At 55.4% G+C, this 19169-nt stretch overlaps 1 protein-coding gene across 6 annotated transcripts in view; it reads left to right on the top strand.

Moving 5' to 3' along the window:
- Positions 1 to 19169, top strand: part of LINGO1 (leucine rich repeat and Ig domain containing 1) — a 178375-nt gene that overhangs the window by 134546 nt on the left and 24660 nt on the right. The window contains exon 1 of one of the 6 annotated variants that reach the window (XM_023195970.1): positions 17482 to 17552. The exons of the other annotated variants lie outside the window; for them this stretch is intronic. Coding sequence (XP_023051738.1) covers positions 17532 to 17552 — 21 coding nt within the window. The 5' untranslated portion in view covers positions 17482 to 17531. Of the gene's footprint in view, positions 1 to 17481; positions 17553 to 19169 lie in introns of those variants that run through there. 6 annotated transcript variants of the gene reach the window in all.

The following is a 19169-nucleotide window of genomic DNA, read 5'->3' as shown; positions in this document are numbered from 1 at the left end:
AAACCCCAGAGACGCTTTCAAGTCCCCGGGACTCCGGGAACAGACCCCCTTCTACCCAATGAATCAATAATAACAACAAAAATAGCAGTAACTCTTTTTGGCACTTTATCGTTAATGAAGCACTTTGGTATCTGTCATCTTATTCGATCCCTAGAGTGAGGCATGGTCTATCCCATTGATTCTGTGATTCACAGAGAAGGCAAAAGATTTGCCCAAAGTTGGTGGGTCCACAGCGTGCCCTTGCACTGTTTAACTCTGTGGTCTATTTATGCCTGCTCTTCAGGAGTCCCTTGGGCCTTCGTAGGGGGACATCTGCTCAGAGAGTGGATGGAAAAGGGCTCTGGTGGGAATGGGATGTAGATTCTGGATTTTCCACTCTGTGGCCTTTCTTGACTTCACCAGAGTTTGAGACATGTCCCAAGGCTACCCTTGCTCAGCCTCAGCCCACAGTCCCTAAGAGCCTGGCCAAACCCAGAGACCCAAAGACCTCAAACCTTAAGAGCACCAAACCCCCAGTTCCTCTAGAGCCCTTTTCCCTTGAAACAAGGGTCAAAGCAGCTAGTTCAACAGGTAAAGGGGTCAGCCACGCACTGCCCCAGACTGTGATGTCTGCACTTGCTGGAGCTGCTCATCGATCAAGCACTCTTGAGTTTGTATGAGCTTGTTCTTCATTTGAAGCTGTTTGGAAAGTGTGATTTCAAGGACTTCAAACTGTGAGGCTAGCTTCGCATACTTTGGAATCATTGCTTATTCATTCAGAACATGATTTAAAGAACCCTGAACACCTCAACCCAATGTAGTGCCTTCTAGGTAGAAATTGACTGTTATCAGCCACTACTTGATACAAATTTAGGCTTTCGTCATTTGACCAGAAGGAACTGTTACCACTTTTTCCAGATTTAGGTTGCCAGAAGCTCTAGGTATGCGCTGGGCCACCTGGTGTTAAGATTCTCCAGTCTCCTAGGCCAGGGACTTCGCCATTTGCTATTTTTAGGTCAGTGTGGTATCAATAGCTTGCTTAGTTCTAATGCAGCCTGCAAATTTTTAGAAAGAGGATGTTAACGCCTCCTTAGAGCTTCCATGTAGCTTTCTGAACACTGTTCATTCAGTCTTCTGTCATTCATTCATTTATTCAAAAAATATTTCTTGAATGGCAGGCTCTGGGATACAGCAGTGAAACAGACAGCAAGCTCACAGCTACCTTTCCACAAGTGGAGAACTATCTCTTCCCTACAATGCAGTTTCCACCAAAAGCGGCCTCTGCCTGTGCACCCAAATGTGTGAATCTGCCATAGCTACTTTTTTTCCAGTCAGGATTTTCCTTCTCTGCCCTCCTTTTCTGCTTGACCCCTACCTTTGAAGCCCTCCAGTGAGGCCAGATCCACTCCGGACCTAGCCTCTGAAATGTCTACTTGCGCTGCAGTAGCAAAGGCTCAGGGATGGACTTGGGAGAGCCACCAAACCCAAGCCTCTACACAGTGCCCTGTCCCTGGGTGTCCAGCACCCAGACTCTCCCACCCTCTCTTTCCCATACCCCACCTCCCAGTCCTTATCCCATCACCTGTGTTAGCCATGTACAGCCTCTGCCCTCTGTGACCACCCTGCAGGACTTCCTCACTGCCTCCAGCATACCTTCAGCCCCTGCCTTCACCCCATCCCCATCTTGAGATTGTCCATCTTTGGATGCAGCCCCCAGTCCTACCCTGGCCTAGCTCCTCTACTGGACAACTCCAGTCTGCCCTCTTCCCCACTGCGGGTGTGGCTTGCAGAACAGGAGAAAGTGGGAGTCCATGACAAGGGTCCTGCCGAGATTGAACCCAGCCCTGGCCTCTGGGTTCTGATGGGCTGACTCACACTGCTCAGCCCAGACAAACCTGTGGGGTCCAGGCTGCCCCCTGCCGGATGCCCAGGGTTGCTATGGCAACCCTCTGCTAGTCTTCCCTGCATGGAGACAATCAAAAAATAATAGCAGGGACTATTTTATTCTGTGTCCCACCTGGGAGCCATTTAAGCCTCCCCACTCCTTTTGACACATCATAATTTTTTTTTTTTTTTTTTGCTTTTAAGATTATTCCTTCTCTTCCCCCTCACTCCAAACCTCCGTGGCATGGGCTCTGAAAGCCTCGAGTCTTAAACACATACACACACATATGCACGTGCTGTGCACAGGCTTACATACCATGCTGTAGACATCAAATCGGCCACCCCAGTGCCTGTTAATTGGCAACAAAGCCCCAGGGCCAGCAAAGCACCTTCACCTCACATTGTTCACCACTTAACAGTTTGCAAAGCCATTTTACCTCTGAGCTCACGTGAGAACGTATGGGTGGTATTTATCCCCTCTCCCATTTTCCACAGAGAAGACTGAGGCTTGGGATTTGGGGGGCATTGGCCAATGTTACCCAATGCTGGGTGGCCTGGAACTAAGTCTTGTTTGGGGGTAAAGATCTCCCCCCTTTCATCATCTCCACTCTCCCCTTGGTGGCCATCACCTGCCCAGCCATGAGCAGTGTTGGGGGCTGCTGCACTCAGTGGGGCAGGCTGTGGGAGTCCAGCCACAGCAAGAGTCCTGCCTGCCACACTAGATTCCAGAGCCCCTCACTGCCCTCTGGGTTCCCTTGGATTCTGTCCTCCAGCTAGAAACCTTCCCCAGCACCCCTAGCCCCAGCCGACCCAGCTCTCTAGCCTGACCCAGAAGCCAGAGTGCCCTATCCCTCAGCTCCTTCCTGAACCCCCTTCCTCCTCCAAATTGCTCTCTTCTTTCCACATGGTACCCCCAAATCTTTGCTCTCCTGGTCCCTGGGTGGAAATGACCTTGCTGTTTCTCCATGGTGACTTCCATCTCTGATGGTTGTTCCCATATTACAGACCCACATGGGTATTTGTCTCAACCTTACATTTGTACTAAACAGGCATTTCCACTGACTGCACATGTGTGTATTTCCATCAGCCAGACGCATCTTTCATAAAGTCCTCTGTCTTACCAAAGAATGGACATTTACATTGTACACAGGCGTCACCACCCAACATGTTTACTTTGAATTTATGAACATTTACATAGACCACATGTTTGCCTAGAACATTCCCATTTATATGACCATGTGTGTTGCCATGAAAACACATTTACATTGGCCAGCCAAGGACAGTTCTGGGTTTGCAGACAATACAGACTGCTAGCCTATGTCACTGCCCTGTCTAATCCAAACGATCTCTCTTAGCTTGGAGGATTAAGGGTCATTTCTTGGATGTGTCTGAAAGGCACTTCCCTATGTTTAGACTTGGGGTTCCACAGACCAGGACCCACAATAGCACGTGCAGAGCTGGGGGGTTCTGGGATGTGTGTGCAGGATTCCTGGAGGCCACTGGGGTGTGTGGTTGCAGGTTTGAGACCAAGGCCTGGGTTCCTGTTGTCTCTCTCTTTGGGAACTCTGTTTAGCAGGGCAGCAGGGAGCAGACTGGGGTCCCAGAGAATCAGGGGCCTGCCTGAGGTCTCCAGCCCTGGAGAACAGAGTGCACGAGGGGTGACCCTTGGGAAGTGGGTATGACCTGGGCCACCGTGGGTGAGTCAGTATGGTCCCAAGGGACCTCAGTCTCACTTCATTTTTTCTATCTAGGGCTCCCCCTTTCATAGCAGGGCCTCTGAGGCCCAAAGAGGTCAGGCCCGAGGCTGAGACAAGCTGGGCCTGGATCTCTGTCCCCCTTGGCCACAGGTCGGGGCCAGGATCAGGCTGGGTCCTCCTGTGGCTCGAACTGCTGTTTAAAGTTCTCTTGGCAGCTGCAGTCAACACGGGAGTAGAGCCCAGCCTTGGAGTAAGAACATGGACAAATGTAGGTTCAGATCTCAGCTCCACCACTTTCCAGCTGGCTGGGGAGTGGGGAAGGCGTGCAGCTGACACAGTGGCCATGTGCATGGTTGCGTGAGTGGACGTTGCCACTCTACTGTCCTCTACTGCCACTTTTGTGACAGTAGCTGGGCTGGTGACTTCCCTTCTTTGAGCCTCGGTTTTCTTTCCCCTCTGTACCAGTCATGGATGTTGCCGGTCATGGATCTGCCTGTTCATTGCATGTGAAGTGTCTAGCACACCACCTAGAACGCAGCTGGTGTTCCTTCAATGCTAACTTTTATGGTTAATGTAATATTGCAATTATTATTGCAGCTGGGTGATCTTGGGACTCAGTCTCCTCATCTGTAAAATGGAGTTAATATGATACTGAGGGCCCCAGCTACCCACACCTGATACCAAAGTCCTCCCCACTTACCACCCTGTCCCTGTGGCTGGCTGGCTGACTGCCCTGTCCTTCCCAGATGCCTGAGGACAGAGCCCATAGAGAGGGAGGAAAGAAGGAGGCAAGGAAATAGATGTCTCACTGTGTCCATCACTTAGCAATGGTGGCACCAATTTCCACAGAGAAGGGCCTCTCCCCTGGACTGTGCTCTTCTAGACTGACCCTTTCATCCCTGGCTCCCTAATATCTCCTGTCAGGGGCAGGACAGCCCAGGGGGCATAACCAGGACCTGATCCGAGAGCCACCCTGCCCATCCCTGGACTCCCACCAGTGAAGCCCCTGACACTGCCCTTCCAGCCTCAGTGGGAGTGCCTGTAAACTAGGAAAGTGGACCAAAGAGCTCCAAGTCCCCCACCCCACACCCACCCATCCCTGAGCCCTCCCGCACCTCCATACTCGTTAGCTAGAGTGAACACCGGGCGCCCGTCCCAGCTCCACTGCTCACTTCGCCATGACCTTAGGCAAGCTCCTTAGCCTCCTCATGCCCGTTCCCTCCCCTGTAAAGTGGGGGTAGTCACAGAACCTTCCTCGTAGGGCCATTGAGAGTATGAAATGAGTAAATGAGCCCAGAGGTGAGCCCTGGTGTCTGCTGACCCAGGGGAAAGACTTGATAGATATTAGACACTATTCATGTTTCCCAGGTTCTGTAGTGAGGGTCTGCCTCCTTTCTGGTCAGTTGAGAAGAGCCCACCCTCCCTGGCTATCAGCTAATCCTGTCCGGTCACTTCTGACTATCAAAGCTCCCATCCCTTCCTGGGGTGCTCCTGGGGACAGAGAAGCCCCAGGTTGTGGGGATGGAGATGAGAGAATAATCGGGGCAGACGATGGCAGGGGACAAGGTGGGTTTATGCTCTGCCACATCTGCCCCCAGGAGAGAGGCTGGCTGGCCCCTGGTCTGTCCCTCCTGGAAGTGGGGGAAACCCCAGGTTCCTGCCTGTGTGTGCCCCACCTGCTTACAGACTTATGACCCATATTTGGGGTGCAGAGAGGAGGGAAGAAGCTCTCACTTTGCTATGAGTCACAGCAGAGTCTCCTCCCTCTTCTCGCCTTCCCTGCCCCGTAGCGCTCTTGGTCGCCATGACAGAGGGGTGCTGGGAGGGAGAACTCCTGTGAGGACAAAACCAGAGGGTGCCACAGTGGGTACCATGTCCGGGCTGGGGAGGCGCCTCCATGTAGGTCCAGGTCCTCCACCCATTGCTGTGTGGCAGGGTGGGGTGGAGTCCCTTACAGGTCACATGTCTGGACCAGGCACATTTCCCTGACGTGCAGCTAAACACAGGCAGGGACAATCGGTGTCTTTACTGACTCTTTTACAACTTCACTGGGCCTAGAAAGTGGGGCAGGGGTGTGGATGTATTTGCCCCTTGGCAGCTGGGTGTCTGTTCCATCACAGGCCACCAGGCTCATGCTGAAGCCCCTTCAATCACCCTTTTATCTCGCCCACTCCCCAGCCTCTAAATGAGGCAGACACCATCCCTGCTTTGCAGATAGAGAAACCGAGGCCTGCTCATGCACTTGCTCATTCACAGGACTCACCCTGGCTGCCCAGGCAGTGGAGGTGTCTAAGGGCACTTGGGATCTTATACCCCTGGGCTGTCCCCTTCGTGAGTAAGGCTAGCTAATGTCCACCACAAAGGGAGAATTACCAGCAAGGCCTTGAGCTTTGCTCCTGTTTACACTTCAGTTCCCAGTGCACACGGCTAGCTTCAGGAAAGACCGCCAGCTCTTCTAAAGTGGGTCTGGAACCAGCTCTCTGGTGGGACCGGGAAGACGTGTGTGGGATGCAGAGTGCGGGCAGGTGCGGAACCAAGGCCCACGGAGGCAGCAGCCCTGCGTTCACCAGTCAGAGACCCACTGGCCTAAGGATGGGAGGAACACAGTAGCCCTGAATTGGTTCACGATACTTTGCACACTTCAGGCATTAGCTGGCATTTATCTTTAGCCATGAGGCACGCACGTACATCCCGCTCTACCTTCCGCAGGTTAAGTAAATGTGAGGACTCTGTTGCCAAGTTTAAGCATAGAAAGAGAGCTGGGCACTGGTCTGCTGAGTGGCCTGGGTAGCTCTTGGGAGAGGGGCAGTGATAAGGAGTAGGCCTCAGGACCATGCCTCTACCTTATCCCACCCACCCCATGTGTGCCCTGGGGTCTTCTGCCCCAGCGTCTTGGGCTGTGATGTGTGGAGTCCCTGCAAGCTGGCTGGCCGGGGCCCTCAGCCTTCCTCCCAATGCCCTCAGCCTCTGGTGTGGGGAATGGGTGGGTACTGCTCCCTGCACTGCCCGTTCTGAGCGTGTATGTTTGGGAGGAGGGGTGTGTGGAAGTGCAGAGAGGGGTCCACAGCCTGTGAGTCACTGGGAACTTCCTGAGAGCGCACCAGGCCTTTCTCCCCACTCCTGATGAGCCACCACCACCGTGCAGGTATTTATGGCTGATTTTCACGCCCCAGCAGGTGGTGTGAACACACTGTGTCTGAGTGTAAACGCCCATGTTTTGATTTGAGAGTGTGGGGAGCCCTCCTATCGTCTGGGGCCTTCTAGATCTCTCCACCTCGGGCTGCTGGCCTGAGCCACATCGTTTATCCCACAGAGGAGAGCCCACCCAGGGGCCCTTTATCCAACCCTAAACCGCTTATCCCCAGCGCCAGGCCTGGTTGCTGGTCCTGGCTCCACTGGTGCAACTTACCTCACCCCTCTTAGCCCCAGTTTTCTCATCTGTAAAATGGGCACAGCAGCCATGTCTGTGTTTGCTGGAGGGATTGAGGGAGCCAGCCAGCGCTGTGTCCCTCAGCTTCCGAAGTGGCCAGTGAGAGGCCAGCCCGGGCTCAGCCTGCCCCTGGGCTTAGCTCTGCTCTAGGGCCCATTTCCTGTCATATTCCAGGTCCACGTCGTGAGCTCTGTCTTGCTCTCCTGGTGTCGCTAGCACCTCCACCAATGCCATCCTTATTTCCCAGGTGATGGAAATACCACAGGCAGGTGGTGGGCTCAGAAGAAGCAGATAGATGCTCAAGCCTGTCTGGGGACCCCTGGAACCAGGGTACCCCTCCTCGGCCACCTCCCCTGCAGGCTCAGGGCAGCCATGTTGAGGGGGTTGTGCTTCCAGGATGGCCTGGGCAGAGAAGGGATAGAGAGAGAGGGCGCAGCCCGGGTACAGCCATGGCTCCTCCAGCACAGCTGGGAAGCCCTGAATAGGGGCTTGGGTCTTTTGTCTGTGGACTGATGAAGGAGTTGAAGAAAAATTCTGCTCGGGACACCTACCCTGACACACATGAGAGACACCCCACACATGTTTAACATGACACATACCACAGAGCTCTACAACACAACACACACAACAGAGACACCATACACACCTTTAGCACAACACATACCACAGAGATCTACAACACAACACAGCTACGTATCCTTCCTAAACTCCCCCAGAGGAGATACATTCGCAAAGCAGACACCGCTGCCCCAGCTGGACTCATGGTTACAAGGGCTGTCCCCTGTAGGGCTCATGAGTACCGGGCCCTGCCCTGCGACTCTGATGGATTCTCCCATCGTGTCCTCACCACTCTTTGGAGCAGGTGCCACATTCAGGAATGAGGGCAGAGCAGGGAGGGACTTGACCGAGTGCTCTGCCCAGCAGGGTCCACATTTCAGGAAGTCCTTGAGCCATTGCACCCCACCCCCATTTCCCTGTTTACAGCTGTCACCCCCTGCCCCTTCCCATGCTGGAGCAGGATGTGGTGGGAATGAAGTGTCCTCCCCGGAGGCAGCACCAGACTCTTGGGAAGGAAGTTTTCCCTTGGATTTGCTGCCCCTGGGCCAGGGCTGTGGCTGCTGCTCTCTGGGGGGTAAGCCCTGAACCATGGTGCTGGGGTGGCCACCTTCAGTACCCCCACCTCCATGCCCCCCATGTGATGAGGGAGTCTGTCGGACACTTTGCCCATAACCAAAGGGATGGCATGCCCAAGAATGGCAGGGAAGGGGGTGGCAGGCCAAGGAGCCAGGAGAGCCCCTACAGAAGCTCTGCAGGTCTGAGGCTCCCAACTTTCCCTTCCGCCATCCAACCCCCGATGGCCCATGGGCCTCTTGGCCCCTCCCTGGAACCGGACTGTTGCTGTTGTCCCAGCAGCCCTTATGAAGGTCTGACCTAGACAGGGAGGGGAGAGGGCCCTTCCCACTGTGGACCTCCCTACCCTGAGGTTTGCTTCTGTCCTGAGTCCTGCCCCAGGGCCCTGGGTCTCCCCTGACCCCGTGGACAGCCCTGCTCTCCTGCCTGGTTCAGCCCACACAGCCGTCCTGCTCCCAGCACCATCCAGGGGACCTGAAAAACATCTCCATCCCCTTTCTGACCAGGCCACCCTGATTGATACTGTAAGTGCCAGCCCCGGCTGCCCCCACCCTGATAAGCGGGTGACAGACAGGCAGGTGTCCAGGGCATAGGGAGTTCTTGGGCAGGAAGAGAGCTCCTGGGAATGCCACACCACCACACCACAGTAGCTGTCAGAGAGTGCGCTGAGTGTGAGTCTTTGTCTCCTCCCAGGGCTAAGTCCAATGGTGTGGGGAGAGGCACCAAGCCCAGGCTCCACAAGCTTCCTTGCTGACTCGCTGCATGGCCTCAGGCAGCTAAGGCACCTCTCTGTGCATCTGCAAAGAGGCCTCAGCGGGATAGACCAAGGCTACACAAGTGAGATAAGGGGTACAGAGAGGACCCCTGGGAGAAGAGGCTCAAAGCATATTTGATAAGAATTTTGGGATTCCCTCTTTTCCTCTGGGAGAAGGGAACCACTTGCAGAAGTAATGCCTTGCTGGGGGATTTCAGGACCTGGAGAGGAGCCTGTCTGCTGCCCAAACCCAAGTGGCAGTCCCAGCCTTGCTCCCTGTGAGGTATGGAGCAGATTATGGGGGCTCTGAAGGGCTTCCTAGGGCCAGGTTGGGGAGAAGGGCACCTTCCCTATACCCAGACTGCCCTCCTTGCCTTCATATGCCCCTTGGCAGAGCTGAGCACTCCATGGGCACCTAAGTATCCAAATTAGGCTGCCTGAAAGGGAACATCTCAGAGAGACCCCCGGCCTGAGGGAAAGTGGGCTTCCAAGCTCTTCACATAGAGGAGCCAAAATGCCAACCTTCCCAGCTGCTCTATCTATCCTCCTTCCTCCCTCTCCCCACACCGTGGGGCCTCCCGCTGTTGGCAGCTCTGACTCCGGAGGCCTGCCTCTGTTTCCCTTCTCCACTCCCTGAGGGTGGGGGTGCCCCGTGCATGGTGAAGCCTAGGATGAACCAAGCCCTGGCAACTGGACACCTTCCCCCTCTGCAGCTGTCTCCCTCCCACTGCTGTCCTGGACTCAGGTCTTAATGGAGCATAAACAGCCAGGCAGAGGGAAGCCTCATTAGGCCTGATCTAATTAGGAATCCCTGAGATGGGGGTGGAAGGCGAAGGTGGAGGAGCGCCCCATTCATGAGGGCCTACTGTCCACAAGAAATGTCACACGCATATGCTTTAGAACCCTTTCCACAACCTCCAAGATAGGCATGAGTAGCCCCAGGTGGCATGAATGGAAAGTGGCTCAGAGAGGGCAGGTGACTCGCCCGAGACCACTCCGCCAACAGGTGGCCTCCCTGGGATGTGCACCCTGAGTGTCCGACCCCAGTGTCTAATACTTCCCAGCATCCAAGCTGGCCTCAACCTATCAGGCTTGGCAGGACCTCTGACATCCTCTGTCGCAGGTTTGTCCAGCTGCTATTTGAACCCACAGTGCTGGGACAGTCACAGCCCCGTTTCTGGCTCTCTGTGTCTCTGGGCCTCCTCTCTCTCCCAGCACCACCTGACTCCACAGTGGGTCAAGATGGTGGGAGACAGGGTGTGGGGCCAGCCAGGCTCTCAGCCTCCTACCACGCCCACCCCTCATCTGTCTCCTTCTGTAATCAGGGAGGGTGTAGGGGGAGCCCATGCAGTGCCAAGAGGCCGGCCGCCCCTTCGTTAGTCTTAGCTAGCAAGCTGTTTATGGGTGCGACATGACACCTGCTTTCTTCTTTATAATTTCAATAATTTATAGGCATATTAGCGGCCAAGCAGCCGCCCTGGGTCCCAGCCAGATGGGCCGGGGCGATGCAGCCGGGTGCCTCTGCCGATATTTACTCTCTCCCACCATCAATTATTAAGGAACCCTCCTTCGTTTTTGCACATAATTACATGCATCGTTATGGTTCAGACTCCCCTGCTCTTAATCTCTCTGGAGAGGGGCCCAGCCTGCCCAATAGGGCTGAGATGGCGTGGGGACCCATCAGCTGGAGAAGGCAGGCAGCCACCCTACCTGGGCCAGAGGTGGTGGCAACCTCAGCTCTGCACCCTGCTCTCAGCTGAGCTGGTACCTCCTTGGCCAACAGCAGCCTTCCTCAGGGCTAGCTGTCTGTCCCTCCTCTCCATCCCAGGGCCCAGCCTTTGCACCTGCTGTTCTGCCTGGAGCACCAGCCTCCACCTTCAGTGTACCTGACGACCCCAACTCACCCTTTGGTTTCAGCTCAGCCATTGCTTCCTCCTGGATGTCTGTTCTGTCTGCTGTGTGTGTGCAGCCTCACCCCCACTTCTCCCACCTCAGCCTGGATCACACTAGGTTGAGTCTTGCCTGCCAGACCATGGGCTTTGGAGCCCAGAGAAAACCGTGGCAAATGTTTGGCATTTGATGAATTAATGAATTAATTAATTAGGAGATGGATGGATGCCTCCACCTGTCTTACCATCAGTGAGCCCACTGAAGCATTTGCCTTCACCCTCCTCCTCCAGGAAGCCTCTCCTGTTTGCTCCACCTCCTCCAGACTCCTCCAGACTCTCCTGGTCTGTGCTGAGATCCCCCAGTGGGCACCAAGGCCTGGTCTCTCCATCTGTGTCCCCAACACCAAACAGAGGACAGGTCAGAATGGAGGGAGGGCACATCCTGGCAATCTCAGCTGTCAGTGTGACCTGGAGAAGTTGCTCACCCTCCCTGATCCTGTTTCCTCACTGCTAAATGAGGATAATAATAGTCCCTACTTTACAGGGTGTGATTGAGGCTTATATGAGATAATTTGTAAAAGCACCTAGTATGTGGCCTAGCATGCCAGAGGTGTTCAAGTAATATCCTTAACCTCACCTGTTGTCTGTCTGTGAATTGAGCCCATGTGAAAACAAACCATACTGAATTATGTTGGATTGCATTGTCTTATTTACACCTTCTCTTGTCCACACTTCCTTGTTTTTAGTCTCCCCTGCCATGTAGCTGGCACCAGGCTTGGCTCACAGGGTCTCTGCAAATATTCCAGGTTGATTAATCAAGACTTTGCAAGTCTCTCAAGCCACACCTATCAAGAGAAAGGAGTGAGTGTCTCCCAAGCCACGGAAGAATAAACTGAGGCCAGGGAGATAATGTGGACTCCTCCAAGTTAATGACAGAGTGAGGAACCAGGCCCTGGCTTCCCACTGGACTGGAAAGCCCGGGAATATCTCCCTGGATTCTGTGTGCCTCAGTTTTCTCCCATAAGAAGAGATAATAATAGAAGGGAGCCCATAGCATTGCTGAGAGGATTGAGTGGGTTGCTGAGTGAGTGGATAACACACTTAGAACCACTGTGCTGCTCATGGTGTGGGGTTCGAAGTGTGGGGATCAGGAGAGGCCTGACTGCCACCTCCCCTTCTCTCTCCCTCGAGGTGACAGTCCTCTGGAATTGGTGTTAATCACTGTCCTGCGTGTTTTAATACTTTTCCTGTATTTGTAGGTATCCATGTTCAGTTTATAGCGTTTGGGGCTTGTTTTTAAACTTGAGATAAATGGTATACCTTGTACATATGTTTTTTCCTCCACATCGTGTTTATGAGCTCACCTATGCTGATGCAAGTAACTCCAGCATAGCTGTTTTCATTGCTGCATAGTATTCCATTGTGCGAATGTACCACGTTCTGTACATTCCTTTTCCTGATGATGGGCACTTAGGCCCATCCTGTTTTTCGCTATAACAAACAATCCCGCCATGAGCGCTCCTCTGCTTGCCTTCTTGTGCTCCTACTTTAGGGAATTGCTGGGTCGTAGGGTGTGCATCATTTCACCTTTACTGGATAACCACCAAGTTGCCGTGCCATTCCTTGCCCCCCTTGAGAGCAGACACTTCGCCTGCCTTATCTCAATGCCCCCGTCACACTGGGAGAAAGGAGTTATTATACCCATTTTACAGATAGAGCATGGGTTTAGTTATCTATTGCTGCATAACAAATCACTCCAAAACTTAGCTTAAAACAGCAAATATTTATTACCTCCCAGTTTCAGTAAGTTGGGAATCCAGGTGAGGCTTAGCTGGGTCCCTCTAGCTGAGGGTCTCTCACAAGGCTCCCATCTAGACATCAGCCGGAGCTCCAGTCGTCTCAACGCTCAACTCAAAGAGGAGCTGTTTCCAAGCTTACTCGAGTGGCTATTGGAAGGCCCCAGGGCCTCATGGGGGGTTGACTAGAGACATCAGTGCCTTTCCATGTGGGCTTCTCATAACATGGCAACTGGCCCTCCTCACGGCAAAAAGTAAGTGATCAAGAAAAGGTACCTAAGATGGAAACCACAGTCGTTTCGTAATCTAATCTCACAAGTGACATTGCGTCACTTCTGCTGTATTCTATTCATTAAAAGTGGGTCCATTGATCCAGCCCACACTCAAGGGGAGGGGATTACACAAGTAGGGCAGGGACCACTGGGAGTGGGCTTAGGGGCTGCCTATCACTGGCCAACTGAGACTCAGAGAGGTAAAGTGACTTGCCTAGGGTCACACAGGAGTCAGAGACAGAGTCAGAACTGGAACCTAAGACTGCCTGCTCTGACACTGGGCACCTTTCGAGCCACTATGCTGTCTTTGACTTAATAACAGGCTCCAACTTAAGTTAATAAACAAGTCTCCTGCACAACAGAACTTAAGGCAAGCGCTTAATGAATGGATTGCTAATAGCGCTGCCTGTTTGCACACATTAGCTCAAATTCCCCCTGACATGATCCATAGGGACAGCCGAGCCAGGCTCTCAGAAGGAACCTCTCTGCCAAGCACAGAACCCGAGTTCCCGTGGAGCCAGGGAGTGATCTCTTTACATTTTCTATTTTTTTTTTTTTTTTTTTTTTTTGCTCCTAATTTACTTTTTTTAATGGAGTGCGCACTTCCTTGACTTCTTAAGAACAGCTAACTGCATCCTAACTCAAGGTCAGGAACACTGGGGGTTTTCCTGGAGGGACTTCAGCAGGTAGTGCTGAGGGACACTTCACTGACTGGCCCCAGACCAATTTCTTGCTTCTCAGCCACTGTAGACACAGCAGCCAGGCCACCCCGTGCAGAAGGGCTTAAGTTAATAAACTTAAGTGCAGAAGGGCTGTGGAAACACTGAGTGGGGGCCAGGCCCAGACCTCATTTCCCTGCCAGGGCTTCTGTCATGAGTCGTCCAAGAGCCTTTGGGCCTCCGCTGATTCCCGGTGAGATTCCCAGTAGGGGAGGCTGCTGACTACGTTCCTTCTAGACAAGTGACATGTTACTGGTGCTGAAACATTTCCACGGAGGCATGGGTGGCCAAAGCCCCAAGGTGAGAGGGAGTAAGAAGTGTGGATTCAAGAGTATCCCTGCCCCCATGCCCTGGCCCTCCTCTCTAGGGGAATCCTACTGGGCCTTCCTGATGAAGAGACTTCAGTCAGGTGTAATTTACAGACATCAGATCCTCTGGAATCAGGGCTCTGGGCTGGCTGTGGAAACTGGAGGCGGCAAGATCAATCCATGCCCTCAGGGTGTTCCTGATTCTCAGGGGACAGAGATGTGGTCCAGATGTCTCCGAGTCAGAATGCTGAAAGGGACCTTAGGATACAGTCCTGACTTTACAGAGGAGGGGTCGGGAAGCAGCCAGTGACCATGACAGTCAGTATGATCACCTAAAAATACCTGTGTTTATCAGGCTCCTACTACATCGGCATCAGGTAGATACCAGCCACACATTAAGTCATGAGACCCTCACACCACCCCATGAAACTGACATTATCTCACAGAGGAGGAAACTGAGACTCAAGAAGGTGCCCAGGGACACATAGCCCCACCTGAGGGGAAGGTGAGGTTCTCAGAGCAGGTTTTTGGAAGGAGGGGGACACACAGGGACTTGAATTGGAAGGGGAGAGGGTTTTAGGGGCTGAGAAAGGTGTCGATGACAAGACAAGCATGAAGTAAATGCCAGGGAAGAGGATGCCCCAGTTAAGGGGGTGGGCCTCCCACACCCTTGCCCTTGAGTCTTGGCCTCAGCCTACACCCACCATGGATGCTCCTTGGGAACCTGCATATCTCCACACCAACTTGGGCCAGCCACTGTGGGAAGAGGACCCCTCCAGGTGAGCCCCTGTGCCTTCCCCATGTTGGATGCCCCATGCAGGATGTGGAGGATTCAGACTTGGGCAGCAGTGTATGAGGGACTTTCCTTTAAGATACCCAGGCCTGACCCTTTGTGACATGCTTACATGGGAAGCTGGTGTCCTTAAGTCCCCTCTGACTCTCGAGGAGGGGGTCAGGAGGGGACAGGAAGGCTCTATACCTGGCCACATCTCCAGGACCACCTCCAAGAAGGGACTGACCCTTCAGGTGTTTCCATCCCTGGCTGGCCTCCACAGTGCACCAGCACAGGGTCTGACCTATGGATTTTCTGCCACTTCTCAACCCACTTCACTCTAGCCTAGTACTTCATTACACAGCGGCACCAGCAACCCCGGCATGGAGGGCTGTGGGTCTCTGTGGTGGCTTCTGGAGGCTACATGGCCCCCAGCTTCTGGGCTTCAGCCTTTTAGGGGCTTAGGGTCATCCAAGGAGCCCTGAACTTAGAGACCCCCTAGGGCAACCCCTCATTGCATAGCTGGGGAAACTTTGGCCCAGGGAGGGGCTGTGATCCCCTCAAGGTCATACAGCAAGTTAACAAGTTAACTTGTGGCATAAAGTAGAACGCGAGGTCCACCTGAGCACCCAGCTCCACAGGGCCCACCAGCTGGATGTTGGTTCCACCTCACTCCCCCAGCCCTGCTCCATGCCCAATGCCAGCTGCCCAGCCCCCACTCGCCACCCAGGCTCCTGGTCTCTGTTTTTCTTGCTAATTAGAGGCCTCAGCAATGACTCTGCTGTCCCAGCCATTTTAGAGCCGTCATTAATTTCAAGTGCCTTCAGAAATAATCATCATCGTAAAACCCTGCAAGCTGCTGGGATGCCAGTGGATAGGACCAGCATAGAGCAGGCATGTAGGCAGGCCTGTGTGTGCCACCCTCTCCTTTATGTGCCTGGGGGACCCTTGGTCCTCACCCCACCTCTGCCGCCTGCCTTCTCAGCCTCTTTGTGAGAGGAGAGCAGGACTAACATCAGATACACACAGAGCTTCAAAACCCAGCTGTAACTCATGCACAGAGTGAACTTGAGCAAGTCACCAGCCCTCCCAGAACCTCGGTCTTCTCATTTGTACAGTAGGGACAGCAATGCCAATCTTGCAGAGAGACGAAGATGTGAAGTGTGGCTGAGTCTGGCTTATAGTAAGGGCTGAATACGTGTTGGAGGGCCTTATTCTCCGGCAAATCCGGCAAACCCATTCCGGCTTCTCCGCTTTGCAGTGAGCAGTCAGTCTGGCTTCTTCCAGCCACCGGCTCCTGCTTTATTGGGACTTGCTGAGTTCTCAGCCTGCAGCCAGGGTCTGCTGTGTGCCCACCTATGAGACACGCAGTCTCAAACCTGCTCTTGGGAGCTCCTAGTGTAAGGATACAGGGAAAAGACTGGGGCCCTGCCTCTAAGGTCATTTCAGTCTGGGGAGAGGAGGCAGGAATAGAAGAGATGGGTCTTGGTTAGGTTTTAAAGCACAGGTAGAAATCAGGGAAAAGGCATGGCAGGAGTGGTCCAGCGGCCTGGGGTGCAGGGGAATATTCTTCAGCTGTAGCTCCTGGACATGATCCCCTGGCTGTGCCAGAGAAGACTTGGACTGGGCCATTCCGCTGTGTCATATTCTCCATGGCCCTGGGACCCCTGAGAGGACTCTGCTGGGAACCACCCCACCAGACAGGAGAGGAGAGATTCCTCTTCCACAGCTCATGCAGAGGTGACTGGTGGGGACCCAGTGACAGACCCCCTTTTCCTGGAGTCTCTAGGTGACAAGGGGCCCATACTCTCACCAGACCCAAGCTAGACCCTCAAAAAGCCCTCTCCTCCAGGTTGTTCCCCCAAAGCTCCCCATCGTTTCCATTGGAATAAAACAGGGAGAGCTGGGAGGGGTCACGTCTTTTGGAGACAAAGGGAAGGGGTAATGGCTTGGATGCCATTGACAGTGGAGAACCGAGGCCAAGGGGCCCTTCCTCCCAGACACAGCTCTGTGGTCATCCCTGCTGCCTCCGAGGGGCGGAGGGATCATTGAGGGCGCCAGAATACCCCAACCCAGGACCCCAGAATACTCCAACCCAGGACGCCAGCTTCCTCCGGTAGCACCTGGGACTTGGGGGTTGGAAGGACTGGTCTCTCCCCCATTTCTCCGGCGAGATCACTGAGGCAGGGAGCAGGTGAGTCGGGGGCGGAGAGATGTGGTGGCCGCGCCTTGCGTGCGTCAGTCACCGCACCAGGAATAGCCCTCGCCCCCGCCCCCGCCCCCCAGCGGGACTGCGCGCCCGCCGGGTGCCTGGCGGAGCCTTTACGCAGGAGCCAGCGAGCGTCTATTCCTGTCGGGCTGGTGGGAGGAGGCGGCGCGGGAGGGCGGGAGCGCACGGGTAGCTCACAAACAGCCGGGGTGGGGGGGGGGCTGGGGAGTCTGGAGAGGGGTCCAGGCAGCGCGGAGTTGAGGGACCGGGGAGCCGCCTGCGCTGGGCCCTGAGAGGGAGGGGGACTCCTGTGCTTCCCTGCCCGCTTCCCCTCCCACCTGTAAGTCCTTCTGCCGAGCCTGCCCCCTGCTGGTCCACTCAGCCCCAGAAGGCGAATCCAATTCCCTTTCCGTGCCTTGCTGTCTGTGTGTGCCTTGCTGGCTGTGTGACCATGGGCAGAGCCTGGAACCTCTCTGGGCCTGGGTTTTCCTCCCTCTGTCACAGGGGAACAATAGTGCCTCCCCCAGAGCTGCTGGAGGGTGAACATACAGTTCACAGTTGAGCATATCATGGACACCTGCTAGGAGGGGGCTCTAGCTAGGCCTAGGATGAGGATGGGAGACAGGAGAAAGTGCTCCAGACAGGACTGTCCAGAGCAACGGTGTGCCAAGAGACTGAGAAGTACCCGGAAATGGTGCAGCTGGAACAGAAGGTCTGTGCAAGTCTTTGGGCTGTGCGTGAGGCAGAACAGCGAAGAAACAAGGTGCTGTTGGGGGTGGGGAGAGGTCCCTCCGTGGCAGCCAGGCATCTCTGCAATGATGTCGGGCAGGGGGTGTCACTGGAAGTGGGATTCCAGGGTCTGCCCCAGAATCGGAGAGGCTTTAGGCTAGATCCCCTCCCCCAGCCTCAGCTGCCCCTGTGGACTCAAGCTATTAGGATTATTCATGTACTAATGGGTTGTTCCCAGCAGTGGAAAAGGGATGCCTGTGCCGGGTGGTGTCAGCATTGATGCTTATTCTAATAAAACTGGTTGGGGGTTAAAGGGCGTCTGACTTCAAGGAGATGGAGAGGGTAGTACAGGGAAAAAAGGTGAGGTCCTGAGAGTGGTAACCTACTCTGCAGGCTTTGCCAAGACATCCCTGCTGGCCTAGTTTCTGTATCTGAGTTTCAAGGAGGATCTGGATCTCCGAGGAGAGGTCCCATTCCTTGGGCCCATCTGAAGTTGTGGCCCCAGCCGAGGATCCCTGGGACCGTTCCGCGAGGAGGGAACAGCCAAGCCCAGACGGAGGCTCTGCGCTGCCCTCTGCTGGCCGCTGGGTGCAGGGCCTCCGGACGGAGCGGGTCAGAGAGGCCTGCCGCCCTCTGCTGGGCAGGAAGCCAGGCTGGGCGGGGACCCTGGCCATGAGGAGGTACGTGAGACCCCGCTCCTGGGTAGAGCGGCCGGGCCAGCGCGGCTTCCTCGCCGTCCCCTGGAGCTTCCCATTCTGACTGACTCGCCCTCCCGCGCCAGGATGTGGATCCTCCAGGGTCACTGACTTTCCGAGAGGAGGGGACAGGGCCAGGACGGGGGCTCCCGGTCGGCCTCCTATGCCGCCCTCCAAACAACCCTGTTCGGGTGGGGAGCCCTGTCCGTCCTCGTCCGTGTGTTCGTCCACAGCCCAGTTAACACGTGTAAACACACTCGCGCGCTCACATGCACACGCATGTGGCCACACAAAATCACACACAACGGTGTGCGCGCATACACCCAGGGAGGACCACACGCCGGACTCCCACGCTGGACTCCCAGAGACCTGGCTGGCCCGGGACTCGCCCGGAGCCCCGAACCCGGAGGGGCGCGGCCGTGTGCAGAGCTGGAGCGCCTGGCTGGTGCGCCCCTCGCCTGCGCCCCCCTGCCTGTTTCGCTACCCTAAACGTGCAGGGCAGCGGCTGGGGCGCCCCTCGCTCTCCGCCCCCTCCGCTGAAAGGAGACGAGTCACCCCCCAACCACCACCACCAGGTTTTGCGGCCGCGCCTTCTCCTCCCCCGCCCGGCTCCCGCCGCTCGCTCGCTCCCTCCTCCCTCGGTTCCTCCTCCCTCCCTGGCTCGCTCCTAGCGCTCCCTCCCCGCGCCGCTGCAGAGCGCGGAGCCCGAGCGGGAGCCGGCGCGGGAGCCGGAGCGGGCGGCGGACGACAGCGCAGGCGGCGGCGGCGGTGGGTCCCGGTCCGGCCCCGGAGGGCGCGGAGTCCCCACCCGCGCCGCTCCGGCCCCTCTACCGACGCGGGGCGCCGAGCAGCATGCGCGGCCGCTGCCCGCCGGCCCCGGCCCCGCGGCGGAGCGCGCCCGGCCT

This window comes from Piliocolobus tephrosceles, chromosome 6 (assembly GCF_002776525.5).
Source record: "Piliocolobus tephrosceles isolate RC106 chromosome 6, ASM277652v3, whole genome shotgun sequence".
Classification (NCBI taxonomy): Eukaryota; Metazoa; Chordata; class Mammalia; order Primates; family Cercopithecidae; genus Piliocolobus; species Piliocolobus tephrosceles.
The sequence above is the reverse complement of the archived record's forward strand: the minus strand, read 5'-3'. Positions and strand labels throughout refer to the sequence as shown.